We start from the raw sequence: 15,913 nt of genomic DNA, 5'->3' as shown, positions 1-15,913 counted from the left end.
CACGAATGAATGAAATTTATATAGACAGCAGCATGGGTCGGTGGTTGTGTTTATATTAAGCACCGAGAGGTTGCCGGGTTCGATTCCGTGCTAATCTTTAAGACTCGGACTTGGATATTTGTGACTCCAAGTCGAACGTATCCTATCAGAGATTGCCAATTTATCTGCTTTCATTGTTGAACCGGTTCCCCCATCAAATTGGCAAAAACCATCATACCCACGATGTCACCACTATCTTAATTTTATTTATTTACAGTAAAACAATATCAACAAGTCTAAAACCACGAATGTCTCTGCGGATTAATTAATTAATTAATTTCCAGTCCTTCAGTATCTCAAAATTCAGCGATTTATATAATAAAAAATACTGCAATGTCTTTAATTGGCCAGGAAGGCCCATTGGGGTTTACTTGTTAGGTGTTCCTGGTATATATGTATCTATGTAAAAAATAAAAATATATATAACCAGCAACATATCTATGTGGTTAGCGTATAATGCTTCCAACTAAAGGGTCATTGATTCAACCCTTGGCTCGGTGTTGCTAGCCAGACCTTGGATATATGTGTCGATCGTTTTCTATCAGAGTTTGCCAATTTTTCTGATTTAATTGTTACAATGGTTCCTAACAAATTGGCAACCTATCATCATTTGTCGCCATTAATTGAATATAATTTCAAATCTATTTCTCGTAAATTCGTAGTACTATACCGAATTTATTGATTGTACCAGCTTTTTCATAGATGACATTATTGTATTGTATAATAATAACTGTATTTTAATTTTTAGTACTTACTTATGTATGAAAATTTAACCATAGGTGTCGCCTTTTGCTAACCTGTCATAGCACTTATGTATAGTAAAAATATATGAGTATTATAATATAATAGTGTTGTGCCCGTTGATTTCAACGGGTGTCTTCGGAAAGGAATTGATACACAAATTAAGATAAAGTTATATATTATATATACATAAACATAATTGAAGGTAATTTATAGGCGCGCGCGCATATTAATGCGCCGTTCACCGTTCAAAATGATGAATGAATGCGTGTGTGTCACCCGTCGCTCGGCCTGACGTCGCACATACCTGTCGTCGTTCGGCCTGACGTCACATGACGGTCCACCCCCCACCCCACTTCCCCGCTAAAATGCTTCCCCGCGTTTCCTCGACCATTTGACTCTGATTGTTTGTGTCCATGGTCTACCACATGTCACATACATTCCGTACGTTTTTATATACATACATATATACTAGTTATTTTACCCGGCTTCGCTCAGTATTTGTAGTACAATCAGCGTAAACATGACGAATCTAATAGTAAATATTCATTTGTTTTTTTATAAAATTTATTTGAATCGAAAAGAATATAATATACAACCAATTAAATTGTCGTCTTAGAAACTTTGTTTTGTATACGAAGTTCCCAACCAAAGATACTTACATATATACATACTTATGTACATACAAAGTCTCTTTCGAAATTATATGTATACTAGTGAATAGCCCGATGAAATATCATCGCATGGGTATAAAATTATTATATACCCGTATAAAACTAAAAAAAAAATCCGGAACCGGAACCGTTATTTTCGTAGACTCATAGATAGTTTTCAATTCTTTATTTGTAATAATTTTCAATTCTTAAAGTTAACGTTAACAAAATGTAATATTTTCCGATTATACACAAACGGTCATTGACCTCGTAACGTTGAATATTATTATTACACATAACAAATTACGTGCATATACATATGATGTGTATTTACAACACGTATTCTGGGCGAGGATATGGCATGCGACGCGAGCTCGTGAGGGCCATTGCGTTTAGGATCGGAGGGTCCGAGGTTCGATTCCCGGCACCCGCGTTGAATGAAATCAATTTTTTTCTCGAATATCGTCAAAATATAAATAATTTAAATTATAACTATAATTTAATTGAAAATAAATACATAAAAAAATGGTTCAAAACCTCGCTAAATGAAATTATTAAAATTACGTATTTTTATATGGCGAGAAGGAATATTTCAATTAATGTTTAAAAAAAAAGGCGAAATGAAAAATTGGATTTGGCGTGATGTCCGAGACCATTATCTCAATTTAGACCCATATTCAGGCTATTTGGGGTGATCGGTTCGAGTCGCGACAAAGCCATCTCGTCGAAAAATGAATTAATCGATTTTTATCGATTCGTTAATTATGTTCGGCGAGAGTTAGGACACACACACACAGATTACCGTCTTTATATATATGATGTACATATTAGATTATTATGATTGCAGCGACTTGGGACGTTTTTGGTTACTGTATGATCAAAAATCGATCACTTTTAGGCGAAGAAGAAGTGAAATCGGTCTTATAAGTAGACCATCAACCGTTCCAAACAAGAGCGATTTTCTAGAAATAGATGGATCTGTAAAGGTAGATTATGTAATTATTCCATGACTTTCAAAGGTCTCGGCGGTACATACAACCCGGCTGAAACTTCTGCCAAAGTTTGAGAAACTTGAAAACCACTAGCGGGATCCTCGGGGTCATGTCGCTGCAGGGTCAGAGCTGGTGTTGCCGTGACTGAAATGCCCGTATTGCGTCAGGCTCGGGGTATCGATCTGATCGGTCGTACTGGTCAACAGCTGTATGACTCTTGACACTGTCACGAAATCCTTGGATGTGTACGTGTGTGACCTTGTAGATGCTCTTTAATGATTAATGGTAATGTCTTCAAAGGAAGTCGCTCTGAAAACGAACTTACTATTTATGTATACGTACGTACTCTCGAAACGTGCACGTAATCGCATTACATATGTACGTGTGATGCACGCGACTTTTGCCGCAATAGTGCTTCGTTGTGGCGGTGTGGTGCAAGCGTGTGCCAACCCTGGAAAAATGTCGATGGAAGTTTCCGGAAACTTCTCCACGAATAGTCTGGATGTTGGGTATCAGTATACGTTGACGTTTTGACGTTGTTTTTACATATTGCAACACTGTTTCTTTACTGAATGTTGATATAAATATAAGTATTTGTAAATATATAACATATGTATATATTTACAAATACGAAACACGAAATCAAAACTAACAAAAAATAAAAGTCAAATTCTACCGACGCACGAACAATGTTGTATTTCTTGACCAGACTCGACAAGTCTCAATCTAGATCGGTTCGACTATAGCATGTAAGGCTTTCGAATTTGTGGTCTCGGGTTCTATCCCTGGCCTTGTTGCTGGCCACATCTTGTATATTTGACTCTAAGATCGATCGTTTCCTATCAGAGTTTGCCATTTTATCTGATTTCATTGAAACTGTTTCAACAAATTGGTAATCCTGTCCTATTTCTCGCAAAATTTAAGGTTACAGCATCTCATAATTTGTTGATATTTATAAATGCTGCAAAAACTTGTCCATATTGATTGTAATGTTTGATAATCGATGTTTGTAATTGGCCTTGAATAATACTTATGTACAATGTTGATCATAGTTGTCGTGGGTATTTATGGGTATACACCTATATAAATAAATTTGGAATCATATTAAAATAGTGATGACATAGTAGGTTGGATGCTTTTGCAAATGATGATGAGGAACCGCTTCAACAATAAAATCAGATGAATTGACAAACTATGATAGGAAACCACCGACTAGGAGTCACAAATATCCAAGGCTGACCAGCAGCACTGCATATATACGCGGAATAAACTAATTTAAATAGAGTTCAATCTAGGGCTTGAACACGGGAACCTCTCGGTGGTTACAAATATCCAAGTCTGACCAGTAGCACTGCAGAAATACGCAGAATAAACTGATTTCAATCGAGTTCAATCTAGGGCTTGAACTTGGGAAACTCTCGGTAGTTAAAAATATTCAAGTCTGATCAGGAGCACTGCAGAAATACTCGGAATAAATTCTTTTCAATCGAGGTCAAATTAGGGCTCGGACTCGGTAACCTCTCAGTGGTTAGCATTAACCCAACTACCGAGCTATGCTGTAACACGTCATACTTTCCGCAATGTGTATATTTGGTTTGCTATCATATTGTGTTGGTGTTGGGACATCGGTTTTGTCAAAAGAATCCAACTCACATGGGTGATTTGAATATCACAGTTTGTTTTGCTTGCAGTTTTATCGACCAAACGTTGAAAAGCAAACTTTTCATATCGCGAGCGTTTTAAAAACACTTTTATTGATTCATAAGTTGATGAAAATATGTATGTATATACGTATGTATGTATATTGCAAAATACTATATCATTCAAAGTCTGAAATTTTTGCGTGTGACGTCATGCTATGAAAGTAAACGTGCGAAGAAATTCGCCCACATGTAGCGTGACGTCATACAGGTGGGTTCTGCTCTGTGCGAGATAGATTTGCAAGTGATTCTGTTTTGCAGATTTGCGATCGATAAATGTCACATTGGTCAGTTTCAAAATTTTTTTATTTCATATGCGCTTTGACCTCGTGCGATGAAATCGCGTGAACGTGCTCGATTTCCGACATTTTGTATTTGTGGTGATTTTGTATTTTTTAAACACGGTCGTCATTGCAGTCATCAGTCTGGCCAAAGTTTGCGATATGCTCCGCAGTTCAAGCAGTTCAAGTGCTGATTGTGTCAAGAATTCGTCAGCTTGATAACGATAAGACTAAATTCGGAAATCATTGCAGATTCCTCGAATGGAATGACTTGACTTTTCAATGTCACGATAATGATTTATTGCGGTATGATACAAAAAAAGATATCCGAGATAATTTGTCTGTGACGATTTGATGTTCAATTCCTAAATCAAGATCTACTATAACACGCGTCTAGTGATTTAGTTTAGTAAATGTCATCATTATTTACAGCCGTTCGCCATCCACTGCTGAAGGCCTCTAACACGCTTCCATTCGTCTCTGTTTTGGGCAATTCTCATCCATCTAATTCCACACATTTTTTTGATTTTATATCCTCTATGGTCTTGAATTCCACTCTTTAACATTCTCTCGGGTACCATTCGAGCACTTATTTCGTCCATCTATCGACCGTTCTTTTGCCTACGTGTGCCATTCATTGCCATTTCAATATCTTTACTCTCACCGATGGTTGTATCAACCACTTTTGTCATACTTCTCATCCTCGTATTCTATTTGTTATGCCAAACATACAGCGTTCCATACTTCTTTGAGTTGCTTATGTACTATATTCCATCCGCTGTAGGAAGACGTTTAGGTAAGGCGAACATGCTGTATCTTACACCCCATTTTGACCAATACCATTTCGCGTAAAATGTTCTACTGTCTGCACAAAATGCTATTGGTCGAGAAGCGGTGTAAGAGACAGCATGTCCGTTTTTCCCAAGTGTCTTCCTACAGCCGACCAACTATAGTTTTATATTTGGGTCGGAGAAGTATGATTTTAGAATGCTTTTTGACAAATCACTGTTGACTAAATCAAGTCAAGTTATATTGTATGGACATGTCTAAAAAGTAGTAATCAAAAATCAGAGTACTAATTTACTCGACTTAATTCAATTGTGTGCACGATCCATTCTAAGTTTTGTTAATTGTAAGATAGCATTTTATAAGGTTCAACTAATTCTAGATGCTAACAACTCGAATTTGCGAGAAATTCAATGGGAAGATACCGATTTATTGGAGCCGTCAAAACAATTAACAGGAGACGGTCGATCTGTGTTTTTAATAACCACAAGACCTCGCCAGCAGCGTATTTGGCCGGGACTTGAACTCACGACCTCTCTACTAGTATGCAATAACTCTACCAGTGCACTACGCTGTGGCTTATACTAAAGTTGTAATTTATTACGGCACAAAGCTACCTTTAAGATTAGCGATTTAGTGAATTAGTCTTGCGTGAATCATTTCTCACAAAACTTTTGAGTGTGGCTTCCACTAATTTGTCTATATAATAAATTGTTATTGAAGCTTGATTGATGATTGTACTTGAGATTAAAAGTAAATATTATTATGAGATAGTACATAGTATAGTAAAATATTAACAAAAAAAAAAATACAATTGATAATAACCGGAATTGAATATATGTATGTAATCAGTCTCCGTGACGAGCCAGAATGTTAAATTACAGAAACACAAATATCGGAAGGCAAGGATCAAAAATCGAAAGATCTTAAGTCAAAAAAGGGTGCATGGTAATCGGTACATACTCACTTAATTTGCGCGAGCAGGGTACAACAGGAACAAGAGGAACAGGTTTTTCCTCCCGTATTCTGCGCGCGCACATTAATACGGGAGGAAAAGCCTGTTCCTCTTGTTCCTGTTGTATCCTGCTCGCGCAAATTAAGTGAGTATGTACCGTTTACCATGCACCCTTTTTTTTGATCTTTCGATTTTCGATCTTTGCCTTCCGATATTTGTGTTTTCTGTAATTTAACATTCTGGCTCGTCACGTAGACCCGTATGTAATATAGAAACCTTGCACATTGATTGGACTTTTGATTTTTTTTATTGTATACGTAATATGTATTGTTATCTGTATAAAAATTTAACATTACATAAATATTTTTTTATTGCGATTTGAAAAGTATACAATACGTATTGCAAAGGCTTCCTCTCGTGCATATATTATATTATATATGCAATAATTGATTGACGCTATACACGTGCCTTGGTTATGATTTACATATATATATTTACATAATGCATGTATATTATATATAGGTGAAGATTATGTTGATGTGAGGAATCGTGTTGTGAATTTTTAGATTGAATTATAATGCAAATTTCACCATTGCTTTCAGATTTGACGAAAAAGAGAGCATTTCCGGAGTCCAACAGTTGAAATCGTCCGTGCAAAAGGGCATCCGCACAAAGTTATTAGAGTCGTATCCACATTTGGAAACTCATGTAGATGCAATCTTACCCAAAAAGGAATCTTGCAAGATAGTAAAATGGTAATTTATATTGGGAACAATTTAAACGTCCATTCTATAAAATAAATGTAATTTTAAAAAAATTTGTACATTAAAAAAAGTTGTGTGCATTTCTAAATGACGGATACAGATTGCATCAGAAACTTTGCTTTGATCATTGAAAAAAATATTTGCTACTTAAATGTGTATTACAATGACCGAAATACGAACCGACAACGACCAACGCTTCTCTCTACTGGATTCCCTCTGTTTTACTCTTCGGCTTGCGACCTTCGACACATACGACCTTGGCTTCGACTCTACGACCTGGCATCATCATTCGTATTCATACGTAATACGTAAACAAAAGTAAACACTTTTGACAGTTGACAGTTGTCAATAGCGGAAAACTGCAACGTTGTCGCTTTTTGTATATATTCTAATGCTAAAATCTATTTTTTCGAACAATCGTTTCATATTTTTTAATGGTCACTTTATAATGCCAAAGTATTTTATTCGATGCACAATACGAGATTGTTTAATGCAAATTTTTAATGCACAAAGATTTTTTTTAAGATACAAAGTATTTTTTTAATGTACAGTTAAATTGTACCCATTTATATATAATCTATATTACTTAACTTTTTTCATATTATTAATAATTTTTTTTATCTACATAGCCACGATCATATAGAAATCATGGTGAACGGCCCCGGTGAGCTGCTATTCTTCAGGCAACGAGATGGACCCTGGATGCCGACTTTGAGGCTTTTACATAAATGTCCGTCATGTACATTCATATATATGTATTTCTTTAATATTTGAACGTCTCGAATAACATTTTCTTATAACATTCCAGATCCTTTCTTTCTGCCGATGCAGCAAGTGGACAAAGGAGCGATACGTTTCGTACTAAGCGGTGCTAATATTATGTGTCCTGGTCTGACGTCTCCCGGGGCGAAGATGTCACCCGTTGACAAAGGCACGGTAGTCGCTATAATGGCCGAGGGGAAGCAGCACGCTTTAGCCATCGGTTTCACAACTCTGTCCACCGACGATATGTAATATGAAGTCATCAAATTTAATCAATCATCTGTCAATGTGTTTGTGTGTTTTAATATATAAATTTTTTTTTCAGAGCTAAAGTCAATAAAGGTGTCGGAGTTGAAAATTGTCACTATTTGAACGACGGCTTGTGGCAAATGAAAACCGTGAAGTGATTATTTTATTTATTCATTATATATTTATATTTATAATAATTCATAAATAAAATACGCTAAGTATAATAATTATCGATTGTGTTTTATTAGCACTGCATTGTGACTCGACGCTTCTGTTAATATAATATTAATAATGTAGATTAATTAATAACGAATTATGTTATATTGTATTAAACTCAAGGCTATTGTGATAAAAGTTTTGATTTTAAAATGACTGTTCGCTTTCATTTGTTGGATTTTTGTAATAGAATTGCCATATCAAATTACGCAATAAAGACATGTTGTAATTTATTGCAATGTTAATCATTGCATGTGGAGTTATACTACATATTGTACTCATTCATATACATATTGTACTCATTCATATACATCATAATCCAGAGTGACTTTAGAAACAGCAATTTATAGAAAAAAAAGATTTGTCAAGATAATGGTAGATTTGTTACAGTTAATTGTCTAATCTTAATGTACATATTCAGACCAAGTGTTCACTACGGTTCTTTAAATAGTACTTTAAATAGACTCACCAGGTGTCGTATGAAACTTTTAGCTGTCAAAACTGTAGAAATATAGTACAACTTGTAAAATCTCGAATCGAGATTAGTGATTTCATGCAAATCCCCATAAAACACAAATTCTACTGTTTCTTGAATGAGCATCCTCGCCTGAAGTATCTTCGCAAGTATCTTAACAAAGGCAAAGACACAATTTGACTCGATCCATATAACCGATAGCGTGCCCTCAGGAATCCCACAATTGCACTTCCGACCAGGATATAAACCAGCGCACTAGCCCCAGACACCAGTTCAGCCAGCCCACTCCTCCAAAGTCGAGCAACTACCTACGCCATATATCCAATAATACTTGTATACTGAACATAAATAAAGATCCTATTAACAATTCAACCGAGTTTCCTTAAACGGTCGAAACATAACCTCTTGTCCTATAATGTTAAATGTATTTTAAACGAAAATCCTATAGAAACCACACTAAAACAATTCCGCTAATTTTTAAAATTGTGCAACCCATGACTAGTATACATACATAAAGGATAGGACAAACGATTGAGAATACATAAACTTCTGTTCAATAGTTTACTGTATGAAATACATAATTATTTTGAGGTGAATGTAAAAGCATCATAACGTAATATCAATTAATTATAGAATCGTAAAGCAATTAAGTTTAAGCAAAAGCATTATAAGTTGGTATTTCACTATCATACAACTGTTAAAGGTTAAACTTTCAGTAATAGGGGCCAGTGAATATGTAATTGGATATGATCACTGAAACGTCAGTGTAATTATAATTTCACTGTAACATATACATACATACACTACATATAATTGGCCAGATTGGTTCGTGTATGAACAAACTAGTATGGTCATGAACGAAAGAAATGTACAATTGGACTGCAACATATACATGCATTGACTAGTTTGTGTATGCACTATCATAGTTCATACTGTGTCTGTAATATATTTATATAAAACGCTTACATATGTACATTTTATACTCAATTTCATTCATCATGATGGTATGGAGATACGAACACATTCGTTATTGATCTGGCAATTTGTGTGCTGATTGATTTTTCCACTCGACGCAAAGTATAACTTTAACATTTGAAAAAGCTAAAAAAAATCGCTAGCTACTTTGCTGGACGCCAAGCGTCCAGTTAAAAATGTGTGTTTTAGGGTAAAATAATACAAAATCTGCGAAGTTAATTATTTTAATTAGTTATAGAAATCATTTTATCATGTATTAAGTATCCAATAATATAAAATAAGTGTAAGATATGAAAAAAATTGCAACTGAAGCAGTGTCATCACTCCGAGGCGGGTATCATTCTCACACTGAGCGTTGAGTGCGGCGCGTACTGAATTCTCTATAAGGAGATTCCTGCGAAAAAATTATTTATGTTGATATTGATCAATGTTTTTATTATTAAAGGCATGCTGTAATTCGCTCTTAGAGCCTCTTCAGTTTATTTTTAACCTTATTCTGGGTTCTGGTAATTATCCTGAAAAATAAAAATTATCTAGAGTCATTCCCATTCATAAAAGTGGCTCTAAAAATGAGGTTGAAAATTACAGACCTATTGCTATCATCTCGCCTATTCCCAAAATTTTCGATAATATCCTTCACCGTTTGATTCTTTTGCAGTTCAAAAGATTGTTGTGTGATGAGCAGCATGGTTTTTCACCATGTCGTTCCACTACCACTAATCTTGCCTGCTTTTCATATTATACCATGTCTAAAGTTGACCGTGGACAACAAGTTGATGTAGCCTACTATGACTTTCGAAAAGCATTTGATCTTGTCAACAATGACGCTCTTATGATCAGATTAGCTGAAGTGGGCTTTTCTCCACGTCTTCTTAAACTCTTTGCTTCTTATCTTAGTGATAGGAAGCAATTTGTTAGATATGGTATTTATGAATCTCCTTCATTTTTTACGCGATCTGGTGTAACTCAGGGGTCCACCTTAGGCCCTTTACTATTTACAATAGTCATTAATAACCTCCCTAAAGTACTACGCAATGCTTCATGTCTCTTGTTTGCAGACGACGTTAAACTATTCTTTGCTGTTAAGGATGAGAGGCAAGCCTCTCTCCTTCAAGCTGATATTAACGCTGTTTTAGAGTTCAGTTCCAGTTTAGGGCTTGAACTGAATACTAGTAAATGTGCCATTATGAGTTATGGACGTGCGAATTCGCTCTATTGTCATGGATATTCCATTGGATCCGTATTGTTGAAGCGCGTGGAATCAATGGTCGACTTGGGTATCACTTTTGATCCTCAATTCACCTTTCACAACCACATCAAGACAATCGCTGACGTTTCCTTTCGTCGACTTGGATTTGTCTTGAGATATGCTAGATTATTCTCCAACCCCTTGTCTTCTCGCTTGCTTTTCAACTCGCTTGTGAGAAGTAAGCTAGAGTATAATGCGATTGTGTGGAATCCGCATGAAGCAAATTACTCTCTGATGATTGAGAAAGTGCAAAAAGCATTTCTTCGTTTCCTATATAGGAAAGAATATGGGTATTACCCATATCTCTATCCTACTCCTTTCCTTTTGGGCATGCTTGGGTATAATTCCCTTGAACTTCGGAGAAACTTCTCGTTAATTCGTTTCGTTCTCCAGCTATTGCGTGGTAATACGTCATGCCCGTTGTTGCTGGAGCAGTTGGGACTTTATGTCCCTAATAATTATGTGCGTGGTACACATCATCATTTGATGGTTGTACCTGCTGCTCGCACAGTTCTTTTTCGAATGGCTCCTATTCCAAGAGCTATTCGACTTCTCAATGAAATCGTTGCTGCTGTCCCTGAATGTGATATTTTCCACCTTGGGGAGCGTAGATTATTGGATATTATCTTAACATATTTATCTGGTAACCTGCGCTCATCATTACTTTCTTAATTTGAATGTGATGAATGAGTGGAATCTTAATCTACTCTCTTCCATTTGGGCCTCGCTGTGATTTTATTTTTTATTCATATTTTGTTTTATTTTATTTTACTTTTTCTTTCTCCTTTGTATATTTTTATATACTATTTTAATTTTGTTCAGTGTAAACAAAGAATGGGATTTATGGATTTTATTTTTAATTTTTACACTTTTGTTATTTTTTTTTCTCTCTGAATGATGTATTATTTTCCTTTTGTTACTTTTTTTTTATTATTTTATTTTACCATGTTTTCTGCTTTTGCTTTTTTCCTTTATTTACAGTTTACTTGTTTTTTATATCATGTTTTTATATCTTTTTCAAATGTAGGCCATTGTGGCGCATTAGGTTCTTCCTGTAATGCCACAATGGTCCAAAACTATTAAATAAATAAATAAATAAATAAATTTCGTAATGACATAATTCAAATTATAGCGGTTTTGATGAGGAATACATAAAATATGACGACCCTGCATTCAGTATATTTAGAGAAATAAAATAAAATATAGGCCTGGTCACTTGATATCCATCACAGTGTGGCAAGTGTTAAAGCAGTGCCGGTTTTTGGGGGGGGGGGGGCTAGGTTGGGCGACGCCCGAGGGCGCCAAATAAGTTAGGGCGCTGAACAATGCGCCAAAGGCGCTTTAAATTTTAAAATTAGAGCGCCAAAAGCCATTCAAAATTTTAGATTATAGCGCCAAAGGCGAAAGTTCTTTCTAAGGGTGTTTAGAAAAAATTGCCCAAGGGCGCCATCAGGTGTAAGGCCGGCACTGTGTTAAAGACACACTTAAAAGCATCAACAATACATTAAAAAGTAAATAAATTATTTTTCTGTTAAAGGAGTAACTAGTGACAATTATTACTAATTAATTTTATTGTTCTAATAATCTAATGTATTGTTATCAGACAATGCATTTATTAAGTTCATAAGAAGGATTGTAAAATGAGACATTGACCGAGGGCGTGGGATTCATCGGAATTTCAGAGATAAGGATTGAGTAAACAATTGATAATAATTTCAATACTGTTTTATTGTTTTTAATTTTCAATACAAATAACATCTTCCATACACATAATACAATGAAATATTTGCAAAAAATATTATATATATATATTCACTTAAAATATTATAATATTTTTTACTTTTCCAACTATTCAACAAAATTGCCGCTATTATTATTTTATATAATAATCATTCAAATTGCACATACTAAATATTGATTACAATAATCATTATTTTCATTTCAATAAATTTACATACAAGAAATTAAATATGTGGTTAGCAAACAACAGTGCTCTTTAAACAGTTTAAAATTTAACGTTCAAACCAACCTCTTTGCATCTCTCAAATAATGATTTCATAAGTAATAAGATAATAATTTTTTTTTAATAATACAATAACCGCACAGCAATACTCAAAATGTCGTTCAATTATGGCTTTCAAACTAAAACGAATATTTTTATATTTTAATAATAATAAATATTGAATGAAGCTTTTTTATTTATTTTATTTTTTAGTTAACACACTAGTCTACGTAATAATTAAATTGTGATATTCACTATTAATGTTCGCTACAACGAAAAAACGTACCTGAGAGGGAAAAACAGTTATTTATTTTTATTTTTTTTTGTTTTAAATATCGATCGAATATAATAGAATATATTTCTACGTGGATAATCCAAAAGCCATAAGTCGAGTCCAATTTATTCATTAAAATCACGTACAATGAAACAAATAAACTTTTTCAACGTACACTTGTAAGCGTTGCCGCATATCGGAACAGTTAAAAAGAGACCCATCACCCTACTAAATATACAATAATATAATAATTATAAAATAGAAAATCAATTATATATATATATGTATATATAATATATGCATACTAACACTGGTTAATTTTTTTTTTTTAAGTAAGTATACACAAATCTGAAAAGGAATGTCGACAAACATTTTGCATTGACTGTTATATTTTTATTAATCACTACGTCTAGAAGTTTCATGTGCACATTTGAATGTTTTTTTTTTTTTACTCTTAAGTACCGATCGTTCGGTGGAAAACAAATATTTATATATTTTATATAGGAATCGTTGACACGTCGTGGCGCATCCCTAATATAGGGGATCAGTGCTTAAGAGGAAATATTAGTTTAAAAAAAATACGTCGCATCTGCGACGATGACAGCGAGTCTTATGAATGTGGAACGGATTAGGCGTTTATAAAATTTGTATGAAAAAGGAAATTTGATCATGCAGCTTTGTTGTATTCAATTTTCTTTTGCGTGTAAAATTCTAACCTAAAAGTTTATACATTTGTATTTTTTAGGTTAGGTTTTAATTTAGTCATACAAAAGTGTCTGCATAGTGTTTTTATGTTCAAATTTTCACTTTTATATAAATTTTTTACACGCTCAATGCCGAATCAACTCGCTCGGGGACATAGTAGTAAAATTACTATTTATTTATACACATATTGTATATGTACAAATTACATTTGTGAACAACATACAAATTACAGGTGAATAATTAGACATCTTAGCAAATATTAAATTTCAATGGACAGAATAATTGCATGCTATTTTTTTTTTTTATTTTACTTTTATCTTACATCGTGATTTTTTTCTTCATTAAGCTATGTTTCACTTACAACCAAGTTTTTTTTTATTTATTTATTTAAACTTTATCTCATAAGATTACTCATAAAAGGTATCATTTTCTCTTTGGATGGAATGTAAGCGTTAACGTAAACATTTCTCTTCACAAGTTTAAGGTATATATATGTATATTACTCGCTCAACGTTTGACTTTGGGTCGTCGTGCAAAAATCATTTAAGCTTATATTTAAAATTTATTTTATCTTTATTTTATAAAAAGCATAAAATATCCTCTGTACTGATTCACATTTTCACTTTGTCGTTTAGAATGTATCAATAATATAATATGGACAGATGAAAGATCTGAAAGGGGAAAAATAGAGTGCACAGCCGTTTATCTCGTGTAGACACAAAAGTGTGGAGAGTCGAAAAAATATAAGTAAAATCTGCATTGATGAATTTAACTTTTTGATTGCTAATCACAAACAATTGATCATTTTACAAATGCACATTGTAATATTATAATATATATATATACTATGTCTAATTTTAAACAAGGTAACGCACACACACGATGCAAGCGACTTTCATAATCATAATCATCGTCAAGAAGCCACCATTATATAGCTTTTTATTTTTATATCAATTAATTTTACTTATTAAGTACGCTTTCATTTTAAATTTTATTCATCATCGTGGCACTGATTCTAGTGGAGACTAACCTATATACTAGATTACACATGAGCTGGCACGCACGCGTCCATACAAAGTATACGCATATACATATATAAAGGTAAGGGACAAAATGCATATCGCTTTACATTCATACAATTTTTAAGTACAATCTCAAACAAGAAAAGAAGAAACAAGCTGCATGTGTTGAATCAAACAGCATTTCAAAACAAAAAATTGAATAAACAATAAAAAAACATTGAATACATTTAAAGGGTACTTTTTTTTTTTAATTTGTCTTCAACATTAAGTTCAAAATGCAGTGATAAAAAACTATATATGTATGTATTTGAAAAATATTCACTTTCAATATTTTAATAATCGACTTGTACAATACAGTTTTCTTGTTTAGAAAATTAACTATTTTGCACATTTAAGTACATTGATGCATATTTTTACATTAAATATATTGTGTATAATAATATTTTTCTTTGTTTTTGATTTAAAATTATACGACAAGATAAATAGGTGATTTTTAGGACAATATTACGAGTGAGATCCAAATTTAACATTTGTGTAAAATTAATACTCGGGTATTTTATATTTATTACAGTTTGATTCTAAAATGAATAAATGACATTCGGATTGTGTTCATTTGTATTACATATATATAAAAAAATATTTCCAATGCAAGTATATTATACTAGTAAAAATTGCTATTAAAACAACAAAAAATTGCTTAATAAGGTCAATATATTAAAATAATTCGCTAATAAATGATTTTCCAATAATATCAATACTTATTAAAAAGAAAATAATACATGAAAATCACAAAAAGTTTAAGTACACATGCTTTTTTATGTAAAATTATTATTATTGTTTCAAACCAAATAAAAGGAATCAAAACGATCCGTTTATGAAACACTGGTTCATATATTATTATACTAAGACATATTCAAACTGTGGTTTTTTATATATTACAAAAAAATTGCAATAGCCTTGACTAAAAGCAACGTTTTTTTTTTTCATTAAATAATATATATAATTATATAATTTCTTTTATATAATATATACCATAAGCATTATTAAATATTGTTTTATTTAATTTTTTTTTT

General features: G+C 33.1%; 1 protein-coding gene across 2 annotated transcripts in view; it reads left to right on the top strand.

Moving 5' to 3' along the window:
- MCTS1 (malignant T-cell-amplified sequence 1 homolog) overlaps positions 1–8,982 on the top strand; it is a 34,661-nt gene extending 25,679 nt beyond the window's left edge. The window contains exons 2-6 of one of the 2 annotated variants that reach the window (XM_077443254.1): positions 6,750–6,902; positions 7,541–7,641; positions 7,720–7,921; positions 7,999–8,076; positions 8,171–8,982. In XM_077443254.1, coding sequence (XP_077299380.1) covers positions 6,750–6,902; positions 7,541–7,641; positions 7,720–7,921; positions 7,999–8,076; positions 8,171–8,183 — 547 coding nt within the window. In that variant the 3' untranslated portion in view covers positions 8,184–8,982. Of the gene's footprint in view, positions 1–6,749; positions 6,903–7,540; positions 7,642–7,719; positions 7,922–7,998 lie in introns of both variants that reach the window. The other variant, XM_077443255.1, reaches the window with a different exon arrangement.
- The last annotated feature ends 6,931 nt before the right edge of the window (positions 8,983–15,913 follow it).

The sequence above is a fragment of the Arctopsyche grandis genome, chromosome 12 (assembly GCF_051622035.1).
Source record: "Arctopsyche grandis isolate Sample6627 chromosome 12, ASM5162203v2, whole genome shotgun sequence".
NCBI lineage: Eukaryota > Metazoa > Arthropoda > Insecta > Trichoptera > Hydropsychidae > Arctopsyche > Arctopsyche grandis.
The sequence above is the reverse complement of the archived record's forward strand: the minus strand, read 5'-3'. Positions and strand labels throughout refer to the sequence as shown.